General features: G+C 37.4%; 1 protein-coding gene and 1 long non-coding RNA gene across 6 annotated transcripts in view; one reads left to right on the plus strand and one right to left on the minus strand.

Moving 5' to 3' along the window:
- Window positions 1–20,850, minus strand: part of LOC137078750 (uncharacterized) — a 35,057-nt gene extending 14,207 nt beyond the window's left edge. For 2 of the 3 annotated variants that reach the window (XR_010905345.1, XR_010905343.1), the window contains exons 1-5: window positions 20,534–20,850; window positions 18,447–18,652; window positions 9,390–9,527; window positions 6,591–6,656; window positions 5,256–5,354 (exon numbers count right to left, since the gene is read on the minus strand). This is a non-coding gene — a long non-coding RNA (uncharacterized lncRNA). Of the gene's footprint in view, window positions 1–5,255; window positions 5,355–6,590; window positions 6,657–9,389; window positions 9,528–18,446; window positions 18,653–19,938; window positions 20,495–20,533 lie in introns of those variants that run through there. The other variant, XR_010905344.1, reaches the window with a different exon arrangement.
- si:dkey-19b23.10 (suppressor of activated egl-4 protein 1) lies at window positions 5,127–27,028 on the plus strand. 3 transcript variants are annotated; one of them, XM_067446338.1, is made up of 12 exons: window positions 5,127–5,337; window positions 14,209–15,050; window positions 15,131–15,252; window positions 15,385–15,537; window positions 18,467–18,690; window positions 20,907–21,058; window positions 21,143–21,246; window positions 21,387–21,447; window positions 23,932–24,020; window positions 24,110–24,244; window positions 26,340–26,440; window positions 26,526–27,028. In XM_067446338.1, the coding sequence occupies exons 2-12, from the start codon at window positions 14,273–14,275 to the stop codon at window positions 26,992–26,994; spliced, it is 2,388 nt and encodes a 795-aa protein (XP_067302439.1). In that variant the 5' UTR covers window positions 5,127–5,337; window positions 14,209–14,272; the 3' UTR covers window positions 26,995–27,028. The 3 variants fall into 3 exon arrangements, with proteins under 3 accessions (XP_067302439.1, XP_067302450.1, XP_067302430.1); XM_067446349.1 differs by lacking the exon at window positions 5,127–5,337 and adding an exon at window positions 13,237–13,491; XM_067446329.1 differs by lacking the exon at window positions 5,127–5,337 and adding an exon at window positions 13,719–13,943.
- Window positions 27,029–27,905: the final 877 nt, after the last annotated feature.

Here is a 27,905-nt window from a genome sequence, read left to right on the forward strand (position 1 = left end):
TTAATAATTATGAGATGTACACCTGGTTTAAGCTAGTCCCAGATTAAAATGAATGATTGAGCTGTATTAACTTAAAGCAACTTGCACTGACATCTTAAAATATGTCACTGCCATTGTATCGTCTCAAGTTTTATGTCATAGTTATTTTATAGAAAGTTGAAATTATGAAACATTAGAAATGACATGCTTAGTAATTATGATTAAAAAATTGGACATTTTTGGCCATAATTTAATCTGTTTAATTTCCTTGTTTGAGACTTTTTGAGTCATCATTTTGATTCAGTATGTCATAATATAAAAAATGTTGTCATTATTAGGACTTTTAAAGTCATAATTTCAACTTTTCATCTCATAATTATGACTTAGTATGTCAAAGTTAGAACCTAGTTATATAGCAAACACTATAATAAGCAGATATGTACATGGGGAACAGGACTGAAAAAGTGTTTACGGTGGTTTTCTTTGTCTGTTCGTCTTTGAATTTTTTTGTGTGATTTTATGCACACAATACATGACTGTTGTGCGCTTGTGTCTTGGCTGTATGCCATTTGTCGTTAATTCTCAGGGCAGGAAAAGGAAGACTCTAAAGTCAACAGGTGTGTGTATGTGTGTCATGTGCGATCGCAATATGTACTATATAAAACTCTATTACTTCCTGCACACTTTAGCTCGTAAAAAAGAAGGACAATTTCTCCCAGCATCTGAACGGCCGGGGTCGGCATCAAATGCAGGATCATGTCAGAAATCTAAGCTCTTGGGTTGAGAAATAAGTAACACTAACTAAATTTGGTTCACTATTTTTTTTTTTTACTTCTGCACTACTACATATAAGAGAAAGGTATTTTTTCAATTATAACACTACAAGAATTGTTGTTTGTGTATTTTTATGACAAACTAGTGTTGATTAATGTGAGGTCATAGGTCAAATCAGAAATTTTACTCACCCCTTGTATCTGTCCTGTATCATTTTTTCTACGGCAACAAGCCTCTGTTCTTGAATTTAACGTTAATGTGTGTGTGTGTGTGTGTGTGTGTGTGTGTGTGTGTGTGTGTGTGTGTGTGTGTGTGTGTGTGTGTGAGACAGAAAGAGATCTTATAGAAATCTTTGTCTACTTCTGATTGTAAACTTTCCCTGATATAAAAGGTGTTGAGGCTGTTCGTTTGCATGTCCTCCCACAGACAAGAACATTTCTGTGGTACAGAAAAGCTCAAAATTAAGACATTTGACTAGAATGGTAGAGCACAGTGAATTTTGATTTTCTTAAGATGGAGTGATAAACCATCAAAACCCTTTAAAAGTTCAATCAATATATTGATTTCTAATGCCTGGTAAATATAAAAGAGCAATTCATCTAATATGACAAGAAATTAAATTACACAATCACATTTGAGTCAATGCTTTTTAAAATTGCTGATATTACAACAGAAACGTCACCAAAATGATTTGTTGTTTTTTTACAGGTTTTTTGAAAGTGTTATGTTTAGATAGTCATTAAACTGGAAAACACAAGCTTAATGCGTTTAAACAGCAAATGCTGGAGGTGAAATTTGTTTATCTAGAAACGGAGTTGTTTTCTTCAGTCTTTATCTAAACATCTTCTGACCTGGATGTTTTTTCCCTTATGATTTTATTTTTCCCAAACAATTTTGAGTTCTTACCAATCGCATTCAATTAAATGCTTTTTAAAATGAGAATTATTCAAGTTAATTCAATCAAAATCAAGTTGAGTTTTAACATATTAAGTGCTCAAAAGATTATAAGTAGACCGCAAAAATGTTTGGCGAGAACAAGTGTTTGGTGAAAACTAAAATCAGAAGGGGAAAAAAACATCCAGGTCAGAAGATGTTTCGATAAAGACTGAAGAAAACAACTCCGTTTCTACCTGAACATATTACACCACAAGCATTTGCTGTTTCAAATTGACAGAATTATCTTGTGCTTTCCAGTTATGTAACATTTAATCACTATTTCAACATAACACTTTTTCCTTTTGGTGATATTTTGTTGTAATACCAGCAAAGAAATTACAATTAATGTACAATATGAGACATAAAAAGCTTCTTTGTACATTTGCTGCAAACATTCCTTGATCATTTCAATATTACACGCATTTTTTATTATTATTTCATGAAGAGAGTAGATAACAGTAGTGCACATAAGTTTAAGTTTTGGGTTTGGAAATGACTTGGTACATAATCTTAACATTTGAAACAGGACTAAAATAGGGCACACTTTATTTCGATGGTCCACATTCTACTAACTATTAGTAACTTTGCAACTAACGCTCAGAGTATTAGTAGATTAGACGGGTTGAATAAGTTGACATGTAGTTGCAAAGTTACTTAGCATCAAAATAAAGTGTTAGCAGATATTAAGCAGAGAGTCTCCTAATACTCCAATGAGAGTTAGTTGACATGCACAGTAGTCGCAAAGTCACTTTTAGTAGAATGTGGACCATCGAAATTAAGTGTTACTCTAGATTAATTTGATTTTGTGGTTTTAATATTATTTGCGAATGTAGTTGATACTTGCTAGCACTCTAACAGCTGTTTGTTGAGGTGAGTGTGGATCTGAATGTCAGCGGGGGTACAGTGATATTTCAGAGTCGACGGAGACAAGCGACGTGTTTCTGGTAAAACACAGCGGCGCACTCTTGAGATGACACAGTGTGGTCACAAACCTGTGTGTGTGTGACATGTATTCGTCAGATGTGTCTGTGAGCGTGTGTGTGTGTGTAATTATGTGATTGTGTGTGTCTTTTCTGTGGGGATGGGGGTTTCATTTTGACTCTGGGCAACTTTTGACGGCAGTGAATCGGGTTTTTTGAGTCTTCGAAAAAAAGGAGCCAAATCCCGTGGCCACTAATCTTATTAAACTTAAGGCATTCGCTTGAAATGCCCTTTTAATCAAGAAACATTTCTGGTAACTTTGAACCACAAAACTCGTCTGATTCGGGGTTTGTACTGGCTTTATCTTCTCTATCTTTCTCTTTCTAGAGAGAGAGAGAGAGAGAGAGAGAGAGAGAGAGAGAGAGAGAGAGAGAGAGAGAGAGAGAGAGAGAGAGAAAGAGAGAGAGAGAGAGAGAGAGAGAGAGAGAGAGAGAGAGAGCGACACAACGCCCCCTCTCGCCCTGTTGATGTGAAACTCCTTGCCGAACAATGCTCAGTCATGCCTGACTCTCGGTTTTACTGCTTCAGCCTACTCAGACTTCATTAAACACTGTTATCTCAAACCCCATCTTCATAAGCATCATCAACACCACCATCATCATCATCATCATCATCATCTTCACCAAACTATATCATCCTCAGCAAAAGTGTGACTTTCAATATCAAAAATACAGACGTTTGTCAAACTCTTCAAAATCTCTGCATGAAAATGGGCAGCTGTGCTGCAATTTCAGCAATTATTGTGATACCTAATAATCATCAATAATGACCTACTAAAATGTCACCAACCCATCGAGGTGGGAAACTGCAATTAAAATCAGACATCATTTCTTCATTTACTCATCCTCGTGCTTGTGTGCGTTCCAAACTGTTCACTTCTCTTGTGAAAGATATTTTGAATAAAGTCTGTTGTTTCATCATATGTGAGTCATTTGGGTTCAATATTGCTTTGTTTTTTTCCAGTTATCTTTAAACAGTGGAAAGACGCTAGCCTGACAAGCCAGACCCACATCAAGATGTTTGGTCTGGAAACTCACCATTGACAGCTCAATCCGAGGGGCGGGATAAACGGTTGTCTTTCAAACTCCCTCTGCACGCGATAGGATAGCGCTACAACCAACCAGAGCAACGAAGGTGAAGCAGAGCTCGTTGACTGATTAAACTTTCGCCGTATCCGGTCGGCTAAACTCCGAGCACATCTTCCCTTTTTAAGAATGACTTCAGTGCCGTTCTTTGTTCTTTTCTCAGAGAAAAGCTTAACTCCAAGTCTTCCAGAGTCGCGGTCAAAGCTGATTCGAAAGACCGCCGTTCGCCAGTTTCTGTGTTTACTAGAAGCACGCAAACACAACTCGGCCGTCGTCATTATGGCCCCGCCCACCGACTCTATACACGATGTGATTGGCCCGGCAAGAGCTTGGTTTTTACAGCTCAGTATTGTATTGAGAGTTGCTAGACGACACTCGCGGGCAAATTAGATTTGCTGCCGCTAGGGTGTGTCTAGATTTCTAGGCTAGAAAGACGCTTGATATATCTTTCTTTGTGTTACGTCTTTGGGAACACACAAGATTATATGATACAGAGGTTTCAGTAGCACTTTATTTTGGGGTTTAATTCTCAATGTTAACTAGTTGCTTTTTAGCATGCAATAGGATATTGGCTGTTTATTAGTACTTATAAAGCACATATTAATACCTTATTTTACATCCTAAATCCAAGACTTGACAAAAATGTAAAATGTGTACATTGAATGCAATGTAAGTCGCTTTGGATAAAAGCGTCTGCCAAATGCATAAATGTAAATGTAAATGTAAAATCCTACCCAAAACCTAAACAATACAAAAACTTACTTACTAACTATTAATAAGCAGTAAATTAAGAGTTTATTGAGGCAAAAGTCATAGTTAATAGTGAATATGTGTACCGAATTTTCGTTATTTTTACCCAGTCAAACTCTTAAAACTAGTTCTGTTGGTGTGACCTAAAGTGCTTCGGTTCGATTTTTGATCACAGACGTTACGTTATTTATTTTAAGCACAGTAAAAACGTCTTTTAATAGCTTTTATCCAAAAATCAATGGCTGAAGTGGGCAAAATTCAAAGCTTTTGTGCATTTCCAATGTTCAGTATCAATTCTATTAAGCTTTATCTATTATGACTCATAGAGTATCTGCAGTACCTTCACTGACCCGGTTCAAACCCCAGGAGGAAGAACATCACATTTATATCAACGTCCTACAACAAGTAGGACACAAGTTTTTAGAATAATTTTTTACCCCAAAGAGCATTTCATTGAGGTAAATAACAAACAAACACAAGATGGATAAGAAAGAGAGAGTGAAAAAAGGTAGGGGCAAGGACAGGCGCTTTGTCAAACTGAGAGCTGCCTCTGAGGTCTGAGTCGGAGCAATACAGGTTTTTTCTCTCTCTCTCTCTCTCTCTCTGGTGTATGATGTTTTTTCTCACTCGTTTCCAGGATCACAATGACAAAGGCTTCAAAAGATCAGAGGAACCAAGAGAAGATTGCCGTACCGAAAAGTTAACCATACCAACGCCTCCGCAGTCTTTCTCTCTCTGTGTCTGTCTTACCTTAACAGTGCATCCCTCCCTCATTCACTCGTGCATGTGGCTGGTAGAGTTCAGCCATCCTGCGGGCCTCGACTTCAGAGCGGTAAGAGACATCTCACTCTGTTTATGACCAAAAAAAGACAGCAAAGCAAGTTAGCAAGTGCTAAAACAGTCTAGAAGGCATGCCAGAAGTGTTTTACAAGTATCTATTTTAGTTGTTTAAGACACAGGCATGGCTGCACTGACGCTTGTCTTGTTTGTTTTTGCATCTTGAATGTAAAGCGATGTGTTTTTACGTGTGCTTGAAAGTCATAAGATTATACATTGGACAAGACCCGTAGACTGGCGCAGAAGTAGTTCCAGCTGAGAACATGGTTCTGCGTGTTTGAGGCCTAGTTTAGGAACAGCTGGAGTGTAGAGGATAGGCTATAATCTCAACGCAGATTCAATGAGGTACCACAATGCACCTCTTTTTGAATTTAATTAAGGTTTATATGTGTTTGGTTTATGAGATGCATAATATACTTAACATTTTTAACGCTCCTTGAGTATTACGGCGCAACATTTAATGCATTGCGAATCTCAAAATAGTAAATCGATTATGCTGATAATCTGTGAGTTTTCCGAGTCATTCTCGTGAGATATGAAATCTGAGCTCTTTTTTGGTTGTGCTCTTTAACTAAAAAAACACTGTATAATAATTAATCAATCCTTTCTATTAATGCAAGTCACATTCAGTAAATCATTTTTTGAATGTGTAGTTTAAACTATTTTGTAGCTTTATGGTTAATTCCTGTTTTAGCTCACCTTTTATGCGCAATTAAAAAGTCGTGTCGATGATTATAAGACTGATTCCTATTCCTGAACAAGCTGTGCAAGGCTTGTGCACAAACTGCAGTCATTAATGACCTAGTTGTTAATGGCAGACATTGCAAATGATTAATAAGTCACTTAATAATGTATAAATCATTGTGTGATTCTTCTGTCATTTGCAAACTTTTCATATTTACAAAGCGGAGTCTAATAAGCAAAGTTTTGCTTATAGTCATTTATGAAATTATGGTTACGCTTCATTTTAAAGTACGTGTACTTACCCAAGAACCTACTCTAATATAAAGTAACTGCATGTGCCAAAGTTAGGTTTAGAGGAAGGTTCAGGGTTAGTACCTAATATTGTAATTACTATAATAAGTATATAGAGTTACACTTTATTTTCAGGTGTCATTGTTACAGTGTAATTATATATTTAAGTACTCTGTAATATTTAGTAACTACATGTACTTAGGGTAGGATTAGGGTTTGGTTTGGGGATATTTGCATGTAATTATGCATCATTGCTACCGAAATTAAACTCACCTGTAATATGACGGATAAATGTCCTGCAACCGCCTCCATGACTCGGCTGCTGTCGAGAACTCATTCCTGAAAATATATATAATAAATAATTAGCTGATATATTCAGTGTTTAAACTTTACACTGTAAAAAAATATTAGGCTTAACAAGAATACTACTACTAATAGAATAGCGTCTAGTTTTTGCCTTTAACCTCTTTGGATCATTTAAATGATGTGTAAGCAAGAGCTTGATGTCTGATGTTGACATCCAGCAAGGGCATATTTCCTGTATACTGATCACTGCGGCCAAATTTAGCTTTAATATGCATAAGTAATGCTGCCTAAACAGTACAGTGTTGGATCTTTGTTTTTCGGCTATGAATGGGTTTTCGCAAGGTGCGAAGTGAGTTTTAAAACTCAGATCATCATTTCGTTTTAGGTCTAACTGAATATGACAATGGTCATCAATAACAAATTAGCGATGCTTTTTGAAATAATGGAATACTTAAAAGAAAATGTAAAATTTGCTTTATGTAATCTGACTGATACTTTAAGTAAATGACAAAATTACATGTTCAGATAGTGTCAACTGTCACATATCGGATGTGTGTGTGTGTGTGTGTATATATATATATATATATAAAATGAGTCTAGAGATAGACTACTGTTGGAATATTTGTGTAGATTATGTCATTATTTAGATAGCTAAACAAATACTTATTATATGTATACTCTGGGAGTCCTCAGAAACATCACTTAACAGTTCTTGCGTGTTATTTGACTGTGGATATGTTGTACTATTTGACTATAAAAGGCAACATATTCAATCTAGTTTGCATCTGTTTAATAAAAACAAAATCTACAAACGTCAATAGCTTTTTGTTTAAAATTGATTTTACATATATGCAAATACTGGCTGGAGATTTTGTTGGTGCAGTTATGAGGACAGATTGCTTTAGAGGCCTGTCACTTTATGCATTTATGTTTATTCTTTTGCGCTAAACATTTTTAGATTAAAAAACATTAAGAGAGAAATTTGCTATTTATTGTCTATGAAAAAAATCTGATATACAAACACAAAAACAGATATACAAACAAACACAAGAACTGAATCATATTAGTGATAAATCTGATCAATAATCATTATATCAGCGAGACTGCAATGGCTCGTGAGAGTCAATGATTAATATAGATTAATATATTGATTTCTTTATATCACTCTCTCAATAGAAAACCTTTTGAGCAGAACCAAAATGCATTGACGTAATCATAAAAGCGTACAGTCGCTTATTTTGAATTCAAAAATAGCACTTTTGTGAGACTTTTAATGCTAGACTTATCCAATATACATTTTAATAGATGTATTTATTTTTTACAGGGGAAACACTGCGCATTTGAGACAAGGATCGCCTTATAGAAACAATTTAAGTAAGGATCGATTTGATAATGTGTAACATTAAGCACTGAAAATGACTGCCCATGAAATTTGAATATTGACAAAAAAATAAATTTTCACCCAAATATTAACACGTGATAAATCTAAATTGCAGATTTTGCCTCTTTCAGCGAACTTCGTGTCATTCGGTTCACTAACCAGTATGCGAATACAGCTGTGCTAATGATTTAAATGATTAATTTCAAGTTTATATTTACAATTCTACTATTATAAACCATCAAATACAAAACAATTGCAAAACTAAAAATACTTTATAATAGTATATGTTACCATAAAAAAGGTCACCAGCTCAGAGCTGGGAGGACATGGACGGCCAGACATAAGTATCAGAATCTGAATTGTGCATTTATTTATATTTAGTAATTAAGCAGACACTTTTATCCAGTGCCAATTCATATCCTCCCAGCACAAGTAATTCGTCATTCAAGAGACGAAGCTACAGCTGAAGTAAATGTGCTCAACTGTAAATGATCGTGTAGTTTTTATATAGTGATGTATTTCCAGCTATTCTCGTGGCCACATGTGGTGTAATATATTTAATCCTGAAATTGAGTGGAAAGTTGGCGTTGATTGAATTTGCTGATGTTTAAATACGTGAATTATTACTCCTGAAATACATCACCAGCACATTTGACATTGAATCATATAGGAGAAGACTAATGGTGGAGAAATTCATTATAAGCTATACGTTCAAGGTATTTTGCACTTTAAAAAAAAAAAGCCAGTTTATTTATTTGCGTAACCTAAACTGCAGGAAACATTCAACAGGAGTTTAGGTTCTCCTCTAATTCCTTTCTCACTTCTTTCATTTGTTCGACGCATTAACCTGTGATCTCTGCATGCACATATAAAGGTTGTCTCAAAGATAAGATAAACGGTTTGATAGAATGATAGAGGAGAGGAAAAAAAAGTCCAAACCACTCTGCTGCTTTCCCCCTCCTCTGTTCGCTCTTTCACACATCTGACAGAAAACTAGAAAACAGCCTCCACACTCATCTTTCCATCAATTATATCCTGTTGTTTTAGTATCTCCTTAACCCACTCGCCCCTTTCTCCAGTGTTATCTGATGACATATGGATTTAGGGCATGCGATATTGATTTTTAGGCATGCAAATAAGTCCTGAATTCTCACACTCTCCATTCTCTGTATGATAAAAACTTCTGAAAAAGTTGATTTTAAAACCCAAAAAAGAAACAAAATTAAAAGTAGGGCAGTGAGAGTAAAAACAAATCTACATTTATCTGGTCCAGGAATACGTCTGCTCAGTGTGTATTGTCTAACACCTTTATTCTTTCACCCACATTATGCTAATGGTGAGGTTTGTGTAGGTGAATTATGCAGGTACATTCATACTGTACTCACCACTGAATTAACATCACCCTCATCGGCCAAACCTACAACCTGTGCGGGGGCCGTCCAGATTCACACTCTCTCAAAGTTTAATGGCTCTGATTGAGATACGGGCCACGGAGACCGAGTGGGAGGACCTGTAGTTCTGACCTGTCAGTCAAAATAAAAATTCAGTAGTTAAGCTGAATTGCTATGATCCAAGAAAGAACAGTTTATATAAAATAGTGTGAATAAGATAAGCTGTAAACTCTAATTCTCAAAATAATTAATAGGTTTGAGTGGGATTAATTTCAATTAAAGGCACAATATGTAAGATTTTTAGATTAAAATATCCAAAAACCACTTTGTTATATATTATGTTATATATTTTGTTGACTTGTGTACTTGCATTATCCTAAATGTTCCCAAAAATGTTTATATCCAGAGAAATAAGCAATTTTACCCAGGACACGGAGGTGAAAAAGATTGAAGATAAAAAGATTTTATTTTGTTGAAATCATAGAAACACAAAAGATGCTTTATTATATTACTAGTTTTATTATACCAGTGTTTGGAGACATTCATTGACAGAAAACAAATCATTGCTATAGCTCAACACAGGTTTCTTGATTTACCACGGAAAACAATGTTTTACCATGTCTTATATTGATCCTGAGTCTCAAGCCCCTTTCACACTGCGATTCCGGCAAATACACGGATAATGCAACCCGGCATTTGTTCCGGGGCCGCTAGATTTGGTCCATTCTCACTGCCAGCGAAATACCGTAATATGTGCGCTTTCACACACAACCCGTAACGGTCCCGGGTCGAGTTGACACGTGACATCCGGATGTGACGTATAACGGCGAGCGATCTCAGCTTTAGCGCGGATAGTAAGGAGCTCCGTGGTCTCGACTTGTGTCCAGTTTGCGCACGTTTCTGCTTGTTTAATTTTAGTTTCTTTTGTATACGAACACTCTCTGCGTTTAAAACACCGACTAGCTCTTCTGGCACTGCAGGGTTGTATTATTGAAAAAACAAGCTCTAGGAGTCGCACGATAACTACGTACACGTTGCGTCATTAGCTTTGGCTTTTGTTCACACAGCACTCGTCCCGGGTCGAATCCCGCAATGTTACTAGGTCCCCGACCCGGGTTCAATTCGGTAATCAATTCCGGGACGTGGTTGCTTTCACACAGAAGGCGACCCGGCAATGTTCCGGGAATATTGCGGGTACGACGTGCAGTGTGAAAGGGGCTTTAGAGTCTCATAGCAGCTGCCGAGCAAATGCAACTTTCAACACACTTAAATGTATCTAATACAGTGGTTCCCAGGTCTTCAGGTCTTGCCATCTCTATGAATGAGCTGATGAGTTGGATCAGGTGTGTCTGATGAGGGAAACATTCAAAATGGGCAGTGCTAGGGGTCCTCCAGGACAGGATTGAAAACCACTGATCTTATACATGGGCGTCAGAAGCAAAAAAATTGTGCGTAGGTCCTCTGACATACAAATTTTACTGGAGTAGATGCCATTTACATTAAGTACAAATATATCGCCTTGTTTACTAAACGTCTGGTTGGGTCGTACAAAATTATGGAAAACCCAGAATTATTTACAGCAACAATAGTGTAGGGGTGAGACACAGCATCAAGGTTTGATACAAATCGACCCGAGGTTCGAATCTGCCTTTTGCCGAACTAACTCTACTACCTTTTACCATCACATATCAGATTGGAAAGGCATTTATTTTCAATAAAGATGAAGAAAAAAATCTGACGTGAAAATAAAGCACCTAATGTGTTTAATAAGTGTTTATCAGTTGGGGGTAGGTAAACAGACATGTGCTGAATTAGAGATGATAAAAGTAAGTGGGTCAAATATCACTGATCTTAATGTACATACAATGTTTCCGACACCCATGATAGAATATAATAAAGCAGCGCTGCGTTATCCCACATATACACGAGCAGAAGTGCTCGTCTGCGGCATAATAAACGCTCCGAGAAAACAAGGGCACATTATCATGTTTTGAATAAGCAACCTCTAGCAGCGAAAAATGACAATATTGTGGCTTTAAACAATCAATTTAACTTTTATGAGCACTTAGAACTTTCTTTTGATGTCACAAAACTGACACATTTTAAGTCTTTTAATTTAGACAAACTTAAATGTAACCAAAACTGGTCTGGGATTTCTATTTTCCAGCATGCTTTGCCACGGCACTATAAAGGGAGAGGGGTGGGGGGCTGGCAATTATTCATTCAGCAATTTATATGCTATGCTAGTTGTAATACAGTTAGTAGCTGGGAAGGAAGGAGGCGGGAACCGGCGAACGTTTCACAAATTTTAATTCAACATAAATAAACAAAACGAAAGTAAAACCACGGGCAGCCCCTCACGGACGACTGCCCGCGAACACACAAAATAAAATGTGGGCAGCCCCTCACGGACGACTGCCCACAAACACATAAACAAAACATAACATAACATAACATCCAGGCCTGGTCCTCTCTCGTCTTCCGCAGCTCTTGCTCCTCCTTATATGCTCCCGTCACATGGCCGCGAGATGAGACCGGTGTGCCACGCAGCTGGCACTCATGAACATTAATCACCGCCCGCTCTCGCGGTCCCTCGCCCCGCTGCCTGTCACACCACACTAGTGCTTTCACAACCGTAGTTGTGTCCCAAATAACACTACACACTATGCACTAATACACTATGTACTCATCTGTGCAGTGTATACATTTTAAAAAGTTATTTTGTCATTTTCCCATCTGATACCCCTACATAATTAAAGTACATGTCCAATATTTCATTTTTCTCATGCATATGTTACCACTTTTTTAATTAATATTTATGTAATGCACTTTGAATTGCCATTGGGTATGAAATGTGCTATACAAATAAATTTGCCTTGCCTAAGGTGCATCATCTGGGTGCACTTTTTAATTTTCATTGTGAACACACTACTCACACTATTTATACTTAAAGTCCCTGTAAAGGCTGGGTGGTTAATAACATATTTTTCTGTGGTGTGACTAACTCAGATTTCATACCTAATTGTGACTTTACAGGGTCTTCTGAAAACACCATAGAATAGTGCACAAGCGTACAAATTGGGACACAACTATTGTTACCAATTAGCAAGTTAGCATTTAAAACTAGCCAAGTTTCCACTACTAAAAATATTTAAGTTGAGATTCAAATTATTTTAAGTTAAATCAATGTATGAATTGTTTTAGTCAAATCTTTGAAGTTAAGAGCAGTTAAAATGCACAAGTACAAAATAAAATTCTGCCAGTTTTGCTTACCTGAACTTTGAATTTCTTAACTTAAACTGATTACCTCAATTTTTTTTGGGAGGTTTACAGTGTAGCATGAGAGAGAAAAGAGAGGGAAACACTGTGTGTGGGTGGAAAAAGGGGTGCAGAGACAATGTATGCGGTATGGAAACAATTTATATTGTGGGTATAAGAGGGATACACTTGCAGAAAGAGCGAGAGAGAGCGGAGGCGGGGTGTACGGAGGTTTCCCTTGTCCACTTCCTGCTCTGTCGTTGTTTCATGGTCAACTTCCCGTCACATGATTTTGAGCAACCACAGATTCTCACTGGCGTAAACACAATGTCTTTTCGCCCCCACACAAACACATGCACAGAAAAACACACACACTTATGCATGCCCTTAATCTCAAAAAAGCAATTAGGTTAAACACTTAACACACCACAACACAACACTAACACAAAGACAAGAGTTCAAACATACACAAACATGTTCTTACTCTGACCGACACACACACACACACACACACACACACACTCGACAGGAAGCGCTGCCTCTCACTCATCGTATACACTTACACGAACACCCACGCCTTACCTGCCAGTTAAACAACTCTTACGTTCTTTACACTTTAGTCACTAACCACAACAGATGCGAATCTCAAGATAACACATTGAGCCGCAAGCACAATAAGCCCAAAAGGTCTCATAACCTGCCAACATCAGTGAAGACAGCACGCTTTCATCCTGCAGCTTTTGTTTTAAAAAAGAGCACGATAAAAGTTTTGCTGGAGTTTGCTGTTTTCTCGACTGTCTGTCATGAATGACGCCCTCATTGGACCAAAAGGGAGACTGTGAGTATACCACAGATTGCGTTAGTCTGTGATGTAGGAGAACAGATAAAAATAGACTGAGAAGGAAAGGAGGTTAAGGAGGAGAGCAAGACAGAAGAGGGAGAGAGCTATAGAAAGAGCGAGAGATAGAGGGAGATCCGTGACTGCTTCCTCAGGATGTGGCTTTCGGTTCAGGGTTTTAAGGGAGGGAGGGGGGGGGGGGGTGACTCTATGACAACCGAAGGCTTACCTTTTGATCGGTGGCACCTGTCAAAAAAATATGTGTGAGAAAGTGTTTTCACGTTTAAGTATGATGCGTCTACGCACAAGGCAGAGAGAGCCAGAGAGAGCGGCTGCGTTCACACGTGGCTGCGTTTTAATTTGGTTCGCTGGGTCGCGCGCTCACAGGACGACGTGAATAGATAGCACACGAACAAAAGCAACAGGTTATGGATAAAGAAAGAAGAGCATTGGTGAGTAAGCACTAGACAAATAAGAGTGAGGAAGAGGTGTAATGCTAAACATAGAACAAACAGAGGCCGTTCTTTTGATTGCTGCCTGTAGACGTTGCTCTGTTTCTCCGATGCTGTTTTTCTTTCGCTGCTAAAAAGCAGTTGTGACAAAGTGAGATGCAAAGAAAAACATTAATCGGTCGTTTGTGTGGTTTGTTTCACTAACGTTCGTGAGGTTGAAAGGCTTTCAAATGACTTCTTATGATCTCTGTGTGTCTTTTTTCAGTTTTCAGATGCTATGAGCGTCCTCTAACTCGTGGGTGCTTCAGCCATTTGCAACACGACGCCACATGGCTGACCATACATCTCCCGAACCCGAGTCGCTCTCCTTCGCTCCCATGTTTAGACCTCAGGCAGAAGGTCAAAGGTCAAGCCACGAACTTTACCAGCAAAGCTCCATGAGTGGGCTCGGCTCATTTGAAGTCCCGTGTGAAGGCACGGATAGCACCGGGAGCGCGCTCAATGGAATAGATCAATCGGCGAGCGCTGCTTATTGGGCGAATACGTCCCCCGTGTCCTCTATGGGAATGAATAGGATCAAGGCACAAGTTGGAGTGTATGAGCCCGACTGGATTTCACACTGCCACCAACAGGAGGCGGAAGACTGTTACGGAGCAAGTGGGCGCGAGCAACAAAAACTGGATTCTTTCTCCGAGGCGTTTTGCAGCCGAAGTAGTTCTCGAATGCTGGATGGAGGAGAGCAGAGCGGCTTTAACTCCACTCATCCTTCTTCCAATTCCCTCTCCTTCCCTCTGGTTCTTAGTCCACCTCCGACGCCCCTGCCTCCAGCGTCCTTTTCTCCTCCCAAAAGACCTCAACACTTCCTGCCCGGGCAGATCTTGAGCCAATCGCAGATGCAAACACAGACGGATGGGTCGCTGCAGTTCTTTCCCTCTCTTCCTTCGCCATCCACCAGCAGGCCCAATCACCCAATTTGGCTCCAGCTGCAAGCTGACGGCAACGACATTTTGGACTTAACGCAGCACTTCCAACAAGAATCAAACTCCTCCCTACTTTATTCAGAGCATGGAGGCCCTCATCTGAAACAAATAAACTCCCTGCAGAAAGGTACGGTTAACATAGACCTGTTTGTTTTGTGTGTTGACCTCTTTGTGTGATTTTTAATGACACGTGTTATTCTCGCTTAGACTGTTCAATGCAAATGTCCCTCAACCCCGCACTGGCTCAAAATCATCATCCTCAGTCCTGCGTGCAGCAACAACTGGGTCACGAGTCCGGGACATCTGAAGATCACATGACTTGGCCTCAGGTCTGTCATCTGCACACTCACACAGATTGTTACCCTGGTCGAGCGTATTCGATCGAGGCATCAATGGCTTTCACATCATTCTTGTGTTCTGTAGTTTAAGCTGGTTCACAACCACTGTTTTCATCTTGACAGATGGGGCAATCATCCCATTCATATGGGCCTTCTGGGCACCAGTCCAGCCTCCATGTGCAGGGGTCAGGACCAGGAGAAGGATCCCGATTCAGTTTTGGGGTGAACTTTAGTCCTGGTTCCTCAGACAAACCTCACGGGTCCTTCAGCACACAGGCATGAGACCAATAATTTATTTAGTTTTTACTATATATATATATATATGTGTGTGTGTGTGTGTGTGTGTGTGTGTGTGTGTGAACAGTAAGATTATTTTTTTAAAAGAGTCTCTCTTCTGCTCGCCAGGGCTGCATTTATATAAAAAAGCTGTAATATTGTGAAGTATTATTAAAATGTAAAAACATTTCTATTTGAATATATTTAAAAATGTAATTTATTCCTGTGATCAAAGCTGAATTTTCAGAATCATAACATGTAACATAAAGAAATGAATAAATGTATTCAGAAAGGATGCATTAAATTGATCAAGTGAAGTAAAGCTATTTATAATGTTGCAAAAGCTTTATATTTCAGATAAATGCTGTTCTTTTGAACTTTCTATTCATTTAAACATTTGTTTTTAACATTGATAATAATCATAAATGTTTCTTGAGAATAAAATCAGGATATTAGAATGATTTCTGAAGGATCATGTGACATTGAAGACTGGAGTAAGGATGCTGAAAATTCAGCTTTGATCACAGGAATAAATTACATTTTAAAATATATTCAAATAGAAAAAAGTTATTTTAAATTGTAATAATATTTCACAATATTACAGTTTTTTCAGTATTATGGATCAAATAAATGCAGCCTTGGTGAACAGAAGAGACTTCTTTAAGAAACTTAAAGAAGAAACTTTTTTTTTTTTTAAATCTCACTGTTGTCAAACTTTTGACATATATATTTGACTGGTACTTTAGACAGGTACTGCATGTATATAAATCAGGGCTTGACGTTAACATTTGTCACCTTGTCTGGGACAAGTGGATTTTTTGAAGGGACAAGTGAAAGAGAATTTAACTTGCCCCACCGGACAAGTAGCCTGATTAAAACGTCAATAACAAAAAATAACTAGAGAATCATTAAGATGCGAGAATGATTCTGCGTTCAGTTAGTGTAAGCGGCGATCGATAGAGGATAATATTATATTATAATGAACTGATGGTAACAAGATTGTGCTGTTGAGGCTCGCACAGCCTCTCAAAGAGAAATCTAAAAGAAATGAGCGCAGCTCATACAGAGAAACTCAGTTAACATACTGCGGTAAAAACATTTTAATGTATTTATAACATATGATACAGTCGCAACGTCACACTACCAAGAGTGCTGTTTTCCCGAATACCATCACGATTGAAAACGTGACACTGATTTCATATCGACTGTTCCATTAACAATGAATTAACATCAAGTCATTTACATTTTAGATGCAATATTGACTGTTTTTGTTCTATTTCAGCAGCGAAAAAAGTTCCAAACAAAGATTCCGAAGATTTCTGCTGCTTTCAAACAGCAGAACCATAGCGCACCTCATTTATTCGAGTTTCACCAAATCGACTCATTATGACTCATTAAGACGGTCCCCTACCGCCACCTACGGCGGTTTAGTTTCATGTTTAATCGTTCTTTCCAACATTTCTAATTTGTATATACAAAAATATTTAAAACAATCTCATAACATTATTTAATGCTGCTGTTGTTTTTTTGTGTAAATGATTTAATTTGGTTGGTAACAGCCCTATAGTGTCTTATTATAATTGCATTTATTGATCAACTTAAGAATATAAAAGGAAAACTGAAGCATAGCCTATATTTAATAAAAACATTTTTAAAAATTACGGCCAAGCTATTTTTTTTTTATTACTCGGACAAGTAATAGAGAGATTTATTTATTACAATTTAAAATAGCTTTTTGCTATTTGAACATATTTAATTCCATATTTTATATTAATTAATTCCAGTGATTAAAGCTGAATTTTCAGCATTATTACTCAAGTCTTTCGTTGGAAACAGTTGTGCTGCTTAGTATTTGTTATAACCTATATACTTTTTTCTTTTTTTGAAAAATAAAAAAGAACAGCAATTATTTAAAATTTAAATATTTCGTAACAATATACACTACCATTTAAAAACTTGGGGTCAGTCATTTTCTGTCATTTTCTTTTAAAGAAATATATACTTTTATTTAGCAAGGATATGTTAAATTGATTAAAGGTGGGAGTAAATGTTTATATTTTTAGAATTTTTTTATATTTTATTTTTTAAATAAATGCAGTTCTTTTTAACCTTCATAATCACAAGTTCCCAAAAAAAAAAAAAAAAAAAAATACTAAGCAGCACAACTGTTTCCAACATTGATAATAACTGATTATCAACTCATATCACAATGATTTCTAAAAGATCATGTGACAAGATGTAGCGAGCGAGTAATGCTGCTGAAAATTCAGCTTTGGATCACAGAAATTTTTTACTGTTCATATTTTTAGAAACATTACTGTTCTATATTTTCGATCAAATCAAAGTAATTTAAGTAATGTTTTTTTACTTTTGACCGGTACTATATGTGTGTGTATATATAGTATTTCGAATAAATGCTGTTCTTTTAAACTTCCTATTCATCAAACAATCCTGGAAAAAAAAGTTTCTACAAAAATATTACGTAGCATGACCGTTTTCAACATTGATAATAATAAGAAATAGTTTTTAGCAGGAAATCAGCACATGGATCATGTGAGACTGACATGTTCTACTAATGTAATAAATTAAAATGAAAACATTAAAATACCTATATTAATATAATAAATATTAATATAAATGTTTTAATGTAATAATATTACTGTTCTTTCTATATTTTAGATCAACTACATGCAGAGCACACAAGACTTCTTTAAAAAAAAAAAAAAAACACACAATAGAAAGCCTCTTCAACCTTAAACTTTCGAACAGTAGTGCATACACACAATAAAAATAAATGTTTGAATGTACAGTTACGAGTGCTACGTTAAAACCACAAGCCTCAATGCCTTCAACTGTTATAGCTAAGCTGTGATTGGCTCTGCAGCAACATTTTACATAGCATCACTCACATGCAACTTTGTTCATGCAGAATGTTCCCAGTTCCGTGTATACTGGCGTCCCGTTCAACAGCGTGATCCAGCAGAGTAAGGAGTTCGTGGAGAGCTGGGAAGGAACCGTACCTCACTATACACCACCTCCGATGCTGAACCCCACACGTAGTGGAACGGGGCTCTTCTGTAACCTGCTGTCTTCCCTTGCCGTGGAAAACAGAGCACTGTGGACAGACGAGAGGAAAGATGATGACTCACAAAGGTGAGCAGTTTGTTTGTCGCTCTTTAGTGTCTCGCATACGAGGCCGAGACTTGCCGCTGAGAAAGATTTCCCCCTGAAGCAAATGCTGATTTATTAAGAGCATAATCTGAATGATTCATTATTTCACAACAATAATATTTTGGTTTTGTTTTATATTTCTTGATTTGGTATGAATCTGCTTGGTTGTGTCAAATCTTCCTCATTTTGAGAAACATGAGGTTTCATGTAGAGGTCGACCGATAATGGATTTTACTGATACCGATAACTAGGTGGGCTCACTCTTGCCGATAACCAATTAATCGACCGATAGCTTTTGAAATAGATAATGGATAAAACATAACACCAAGTAAAAAAGTGCTGAACTTTATTACAAGAAATAAAATAAAAAACAGTACTGAACCATGAAAATGTGCTAAATTGCATATTTAAATATGAATATATTAAAATCATTTCTAACAGAAATTCTACAGAAAATAACTAAAACATTAAAATATTAAAAATGTCTTAGCTTATTTAGCTAGCTTACATGAACTAAATGCATTATGCAATTACATTTTACAACGTGTATTAATATTTGAGCAATACAATTGTACCTTAATCATTCATGTTAGTTCATAGTGCATAAAAAGGTTAACAGATAAAACTAACAATGAATAATAATTCTACAGCATGTAACGTTATTAACCTTACTTAATGTTAAAAATGTAATATTATTTTATTACCGGTAGTTATATTAAGTGTTATAGTTTCATATAAATCTGAAAAAGTTCTCTTTTTTAATATCACGACGGTTTTCCAATCAAAACAACAAAATAAGTATTGAAATCAAATGCGTTTCTGGTTTGTTCTGGTTGCTCACATTGTTACGTAAGGGATAATGTACACCCAGCCGGTTGTTATCGGAGAATAAACCCCGACAGAGTGATCAGGACCCCGACGCGAAGCGGAGGGGTCTTGCATCACTCTGAAGGGGTTTATTCTGCGATAAAAACCGGCTGGGTGTACATTATCCCGCTTATTACACGGCTACTAGTCTCAAATATATAATTATTAGACACTAAATATTGTCTCGAGATTAAATATTTTATTAGCTTTTACGCAAAGCTTCCGCGAAGGAAAACAGTTCCAACCTGCTTTAAGCCTTTATCTATTGCTGAAGATTTGCCATATGCCCTTGCTAAATGTTGAAAATGAATGCTGAAAGGGTTAGTTCACCCAAAAATGAAACCAAGCCTATGAATTACTCACCCTCAAGTTATCGTAGGTGTATATGACATTCTTCTTTCAGACAAATACAATCGGAGTTATATTTAAAAAGTCCAGGCTAACGTTAATCCAAGCAGTTGTTGTAACGTTAGTTGTGTTTGAAGTCCATAAAAAATGCAGCTGTCCGTCAAATAACGTGCTCCACACGACTCCGATGCGTTAACAGAGCCTTCTGATTCGAATCGATGCGTTTGTGTAAGAAAAATATCTATATTAAAAACGTTATAAAGAAAACCTGCCTTGAAGTCTTCCATTGTAACCCACGGCTGTTTAAGCCACAAGATGGTGCCAGCGTTAAGCATAGAAGTAGTACCGGTCAAGATAACTCGTAGTACCCGTATGAGCGGGTGTTATCTGGAAATAACGTACCGCTGGAATGCGCGATTGACCAATCAGAATCAAGTTTTTCACAGAGCCGTGTAATAAATCGTTTTAACAGCTTGAGGTAACCGTTAGGCCTATTGCTAATGTTAGCATCCTGTCAACTTCGACAACAAAGTACATACATACTGCTGTTCTTTCCCTGTTAATGCATTATAATGATTTGGCAACGTACTGAAGTGTTTTGTATCCATACCGTTTCCCTTTCGGTGTTTTAAACGCGCATCAGATGTGTCCGGACGCAGCGCAGCCTCACCTGTTACTGTAAACAACGTCAATGATAGTTTTTTATTTGGCCTCTAGAGGCCGCTCTCGTGTTATATAATGCCAGCAGACCCTTCTCAGAGCTGTCGTAGACTACCGTGTAATGACAGCGCACCCTTCTCAGCTGCTCCCACAATGGACGCAAAACGGAAAAATTATCGGTATTGATTTTTGCCGATAACTGATGGTTTCACTGACTAATCAGCTATCGGTGCCGATTAATCCGTAAAACCAATGAATCTGTCGACCTCTAGTTTCGTGAGACAGATTATGTCATTAAACTTTCTATCACATTCACACCAAAGGTGCATAAATATAGGCCCAGAGTTCCAAGCTGAGCTGCCAGATCTGATGATGGGCCGAGAGCATGGGGAATCTCCAGAGGAAGTGGTCAGGGAGGAGCTGTTATGGAAACCTTGGGCGGAGTTAGAAGAAAATGACACCCTTTTACAGCATGGTAATACAATTATTCAACTTACCATCAAGCCAGTAGTTTTTTTTAAACATAATTCATGAGTGTGATTTATATTCCGAACCTCAGTTGAGAATCTTCTTGACCTGAGTGCCTCCAGTGTTCTACCAGGAGGTGGCGCCAATTTGGAGCTTGCCCTTCATAGCTTGTCTTGTTGCAAGGGAAACATTCTAGTAAGTGCCATATTTATTATGAATTCATGTTCAAAAGACTCACAATGGTTGTGACTTATTTTTTTCCACAAATTCAATCAATGTAATATTTAATTTTCTTCTTTCCCCTGATTTGCGTCTCAACCAATCCTATACGACAGGCAGCGCTGGAGATGCTGTTGTTTAAAGACTCCCCTCCATCAGAAAACTATCACTATTCAGGTAAATACTCATTTGTTAAAGGTAGGGTAGGCAATTTCTGAGAGGTTAACGATAGCAAGCTAGCTTTGATAGCACAAGATCCCTCCCTCCCTTCAGAGCGTCTCCAAAGCCACGCCTCCTTCAAAACACATGAGCACAGCAGTCTGTAAAGTGTCCCGAGAGATTGTATCAAACTACCTCATGTATCTTAGGGCTGTGCGATTAATCATCATTTCATCCGGCGCACCATCATTTTCTTCACATCTGTGCGCTTTCGTTCCTCCCTAAGCAAAACATTACATCTAAATCAGCCTAATAAGTGAGTGTTGTAAAATGCAGTCTATTGTCGCTAAACTACGCAACGTGATTGATATTAAAGCTTGTTATTAAAAGCACATTAAGCCACGAATACGCTGTTCCCTAGGCGGCTTTCTGTGTGCACGCTCCAAGACGGGGCAGAACACGCATTAGCAAAGTTTACTGTGCGCTTCAGATGTGGGCCTAAACAGTTAAATAGCCTACATGCAAATATGTCAAAATGTTGTTTTGGTAAGAAACGTTTCCTCATGAACACAGTCAGTTATGTCTTAAAGGGGGGGTGAAATGCTGTTTCATGCATACTGATCTTTTTACACTGTTAAAGACTTGGAATCCCATACTAAACATAGACAAAGTTTCAAAAGTTAAGGTGGACGTTTGATGGGAGTATTTCTTTGTCAAAAATACTACTTCCGGTTAGTCATAAGTTTCGGCAAGTTTTTTGAGATCATGCGTCCCCATTGACGTTAGTGGGGGCGGAATTTCCTTGTATGGGCCTTACGGACAATTCTACCGGAAGCGCGTGAGAGAGAGAGAGGGAGAGAGCGAAAGCAACAGGCTACGCCCATCAAAGCGCTGGCTTGTAGGATGCTAAACAGGTGATATAACCAGTAGCTACTGACTTACCCACTGATAGGCCGGCGGTCGATCTGTATTAGCACTTTCCTCACGCGGCAGGCGAATCACTTTCCTCACTGAGCGAATCACTTTCCTCACAGAGCGACTCACTTTCCTCACTGAGCGAATCACTTTCCTCACAGAGCGAATCACTTTCCTCACACGGCGGGCGAATCACTTTCCTCACTGAGCGAATCACTTTCCTCACAGAGCGAATCACTTTCCTCACACGGCGGGCGAATCACTTTCCTCACTGAGCGAATCACTTTCCTCACGCGGCGGGCGAATCACTTTCCTCACTGAGCGAATCACTTTCCTCACAGAGCGAATCACTTTCCTCACGCGGCGGGCGAATCACTTTCCTCACTGAGCGAATCACTTTCCTCACAGAGCGAATCACTTTCCTCACACGGCGGGCGAATCACTTTCCTCACTGAGCGAATCACTTTCCTCACTGAGCGAATCACTTTCCTCACAGAGCGACTCACTTTCCTCACTGCAGCGCGCTGCTGCACACGTCATTATTTAGCTCCGCTCACATGACACGCCCCCACCCGCTCGGCTTTTTTCGGAAAGACTCGGAACAGCGCATCTTTCTTATATAATTATAAAAAAAATAAAGACTTTTCGGAGATATGCAGGATGCAATGCTACTCTATAGGTACTCAAGATTGACATGACACTGACTGAAACTGAGTGTTTCACCCCCCCTTTAAGTCAATGTAAAAAGTTGAGCAAGAAAACATGTATATTGGATACCGGTAACAGTAGATTCAATCTATGCATTCGCTCTTAAAGTGACAGCAGCCTAATAATTCTGCTGTAGTCATTATTGTTAATCAAACAACAAAAGACAAAGATAAAATCACTCACTGCTCTTGATAGAAAACGAATTTGTCTATATTTAATACAGCAGTGTTATTTCACATTTAATTACTTCATTCAATTTCTGTAGGCTATTACTTTCTCTGAATATCACCGTTACTACACCTTCCTGAAAAACCTAAACCACTGTTTAATTTAATTTATATTTCTGGTCAGTTTTGTATGTAATTTTTATTTACATATCTTTGTTCTTATTGTATTGCTGACTGTCTACTTATCTTCTATAACTGTTTTGAGGACTTTTTACTTACATTAGTTAACCTAGTACTAGTTTTTGCTGAAGTATCGCTAATTGTGAAATGAAATTTCAAAATTACTCATATCTTGAAATAATAAGACTTGAATCATATCACCCACCAATAATTGTGGTAAATAATCAATATGATTTTTGCTATAATTGAGCAGCCCTAAATAACATCATAATAATAATGAATGTGAACAACTTGCATTCGGACAGAATCCAATAAATGGACAAACATTTTTTGGTCTCGAGAATTAAACAGAACATGTTTTAATATTTAGACCACTTATATTATTGATTGCTATCAGGAAGGATGTGAAGAGAATGTCAACCAGTATAACAAAAATATATATTATAAAAAAATAAAATGTGCCTTTAATTTTCAAAAAAATTTAATCAACAAATTATAAAACAATGCTAATCCTATTTCACTTTGCAAATAGGAATGGATATCTGGACTTCGAGTGAACAAAGACTGTTCCATGAGGCATTCACAATTTATGGAAAAGATTTCTCCTTCGTACATAAAATGGTAATGTTAATATATCAAACGTTTGTAAATCTAAGCCACCAGATATTTGAGATCACAGCGTTTGCAGCTCAACGTGTTCATACTTCCAGGTGAAAACAAAGCAGGTGTCACAGTGTATTGAATACTACTACAACTCCAAGAGGCTTTCAGAGAAACAAAGGAAGCAGATGGAGAGAGAAAAGGAAAGTTTGGAGGAAGAGAGACTTGCAGCCGTCATCAACCAGGTAAGAATGATTTGCTTCGAGTCAGTGGTTCAGAGTATCAAACGTGCATGGGAGAGTTTGTATTTAATTCAGGAGGATGATATGATTGCTTTTAATTCAGTTTGCCATGCCCTGTCTAGTTAACGTTACATAAGAAACAATCAAAAAACACATTTTATATAGCCTTCATATTTAAAGGTATTATTACTGTTTTAAAAAGTTGGTTCAATTGATTCAGAGTTTGAAAAGCTTTGTTTCTCTCATTACTATAGTATAGCAAAAAACATATGTACAAAACTTATATAGTAACATATTTGTACGGCCCAAGTTGACCAAAGCTCAAGGTTTTATAACAACACTTAAAAGCATAGTTTAGCGTGGTTTGCCATGTCAGGTGCTTTGATAGATTGCGTGCGCCGTAATGCGTTTGAGAAATGTTCTTCTAAGGTGAATAACTTACGTTTTATTGTTATATCCTCATCTGTCTGGAAATGTGAGAAATTCACGCGAATAAGTCCTTTTCTGGAATGCAAAAAGACAGCACGCTAGTCTACGACCACGTTTACAGTGCGCATGCGTCAAATTTTATAAATTAAAGATATGTTATATATAATTGATATTTATAAACACTATGTCAACACTGCAATGTTCCGTTAAAATAAATGTTTTGTGCAACATTCTGCCTCTTACCAATTAAGAGCTTTGTTTTCTTTATAATTTCAATTAAACTGTCCATCTGCTTTAAAAATCTGTGGCCTTTTTTTTACATCACAATTACACATATTTGTAAACAATGCTTAAAGGGATAGTTCAACCAAAAAGGAAAATAAGCCCATGATGATTTACTCACCTTCAAGCCAGAGGTGGAAAAAGTACACAACTCTATTACTTGATTAAAAGTAAAAGTACTACTGGTCAAATAATACTCCGTTACAAGTGAAAGTTGTAAAAATATATTTTTACTCAAGTAAAAGTACAGAAGTATTTGTTTTCAAAAGTACTTAAGTATAAAAGAAAATTTCCTTTTTTATGCCAATGCATTATTTGATTATTGTTGTATAAATGCACACTGTCATCATGGTTTAAGTCATTCAGTGACGCTCCATCTGACGTACTAGCATATGACTAACTTAAACTCATTTAAATACTTGTATATAAGTTACAAAGCTTTTTACAAAGCTGCTGTCACTTTAAGGCCGAATGTATGGATCCAATACACTGATACACATCTGATATTCTCCCAACTTTACTCTTCTCTTTCTCCCAGATGTTTATATTGTTAATATTTTATAAGACATGCACCAAGTGTATGCCAACTAAACTAATCTTGATTTTTTTTTTTTACTGAAACATACTTTCAAAGTATGGCTATGGGTGCACACACTTGTGCCTAAGAACCATCTTCTTCCATTTTGCTATGAACAGATCAGTGTTCAAAAAAAGTTGGGGAAATGTATATGACTATAAGAGTGATTCCTGAAACAACAAAAACAAAAATTAAGGGGTTAATAAAAGGCCTTTCTGAAGCAAAGTGTTAGTGTAAGAAAAATATCCATAGTCAACTTTATAAAGCTTAAAGTTGTCTAGCTTCCAACATCGATTTTATGGCAAAAGAGTAAACCTTGATCTGACAGATGACACATTGACTAACACAGAACGGCAGAGGCCAGAGCAAAACAAAGGTCACGAAATGTGTCTAAAATGAGAAATTAAGGAGAAATGTCAAAGGATTGCTAGGCCATCTGCCAAAATCTAGTTTATAAATTAAATTGATTCTTTAAACAAAAGTGCTTTAGAAGGCTTTTAACCCACTGGAGCCATATGGATTACTTTTGATATATGTGCACTGGGCTACAAAACCAGAACTGTCATTCAATACCTTTATAAAGCTTGGAAGAGCAATGATATTTAATAGAAGTCTGATTGTGTTAATCTGAGAGGAGAAAGTCAAATACACTGAGGCTTGAGGGTGAGTAAGTCATGGGATTTAAATTTTTGGGTGAACTATTCCTTTACGAGTCTATAGCTTTCAATTTGCACATTCTTCGAAGGACATATGAAATACTCCTCCTGCAATAAAAAAAAAAAAGTGTAACTCTTCGAAACTCCTCCACAGGTTCTTCCAGCCCCAAAGATGCTAGTAAACCAAGCCAGTATTGAAAGACTGATTCATACCCCACCACTCCCCACAAGTTTTCCCTGTAAACAGTGTGGAAAGTGAGTATGAACAAATTGAAAGAGCTTTCAGCATACATATGCTTGTGTCCAGTCTTCCCTTTGACCTTGCAAATTGTCTTTCCAGGATGTTCTACAAAATAAAAAGTAGAAATGCTCACATGAAGATCCATCGGCAGCAGCAGGAGGACTGGAGAGAAAAGCTACAGATACACCCAAACCAGCACCACCTGAACAGAACACTGGCTCAGCCAAACCAGCAAATCCTAAACCAGGCCCACCATCAGAATCACATCCTGACCCAAACTCTGATTCAGAATTTGGTCCAGTCACAGAACCAGCTTGCTTTTCTTCAGAGCTCAAGGACTCAGAGTACATGTCCAACCAGTAGTACCAGCTGCATAACTCCCACCCAGAGTCCACAGATTGTGGCTAAAGCACCCCCCTTACCCCTCCACACAGGACATCAGCAGACATGGAGCTCCCTGCACAATGTAGAAACCGGTGGCCTGTTTTATAACCGAAGGTCTATGGTAAATGGGCTTCATTTGAGCATACAGGACAGTTTAAGTAAACCATGGACTGATACCCAATAATAGACTTGGCAAAAACTGATGTGTACAGTTGTTTAACCCATGAGAACTTCATTAAAATATTTTAAGTTTTTAAGATTTTAAGTGTGTCAAGGTAGACTCATCTTCACATATATTTAAAGTTGTCCTAGAATGAGTTTTAACTATTTTAAATTGTTCTCTGATATCTACATATAGGGTATGTGACTATTACTAGGGTTATAATACTAGGGTTAAAATTGTCCATACAGTTTTACAGGTCCATATATAACCCCAGAAATTGTCCCTAGAATGAAATGGTCTGTGTTTGCCTTATTCAAAAGGATCATGAATATTAATGTAGAGCTCAGCTCTGATTGGCTGTTTCACTGCACGGCTTTTTCAGAAACACAAATCCGCCGCAAACTTTATGGGCAACGCCATCTTGCCTGCAGCCATTACTGCGTGCCTGCGAAGTGTGAGATGGTGTGACACTTGCCGGTGTCATGACAAATCCTGTGCGCAATGAAATGGTGTCCGCTGGTAGCGGTTTTAAATGCCTGATCAAAAGTTGTTATACATGGTTCTGGACAAGCAATTGTTTAAAATAAACTATAAATTCATTGCCATACTAAGTACACACATACACACGCAAAACGTTTATTTGAAATATGTAATTGATTGCTATAATGGGAGCAAAAACATGTTCTGAATTATTTTGACTGATAAACTAAGTACCAATACAAAATCATGACATAGTAATGTACCTATAATGTAAATAATAAAGAATTAAAAAAAAAACAGCAATATACAGAACAGGTGCACAAAATAAATAGATTATATACGAGATATGCTTGTATATAAGCACTTATAGCTTCAGTTATATACTACTAGTATATGAAACATATGCTTTGTAAGACATAAAAGACTATTTTAACACAATTTAAACAGCAATA

Source organism: Pseudorasbora parva, chromosome 1 (genome assembly GCF_024679245.1).
Source record: "Pseudorasbora parva isolate DD20220531a chromosome 1, ASM2467924v1, whole genome shotgun sequence".
Classification (NCBI taxonomy): domain Eukaryota; kingdom Metazoa; phylum Chordata; class Actinopteri; order Cypriniformes; family Gobionidae; genus Pseudorasbora; species Pseudorasbora parva.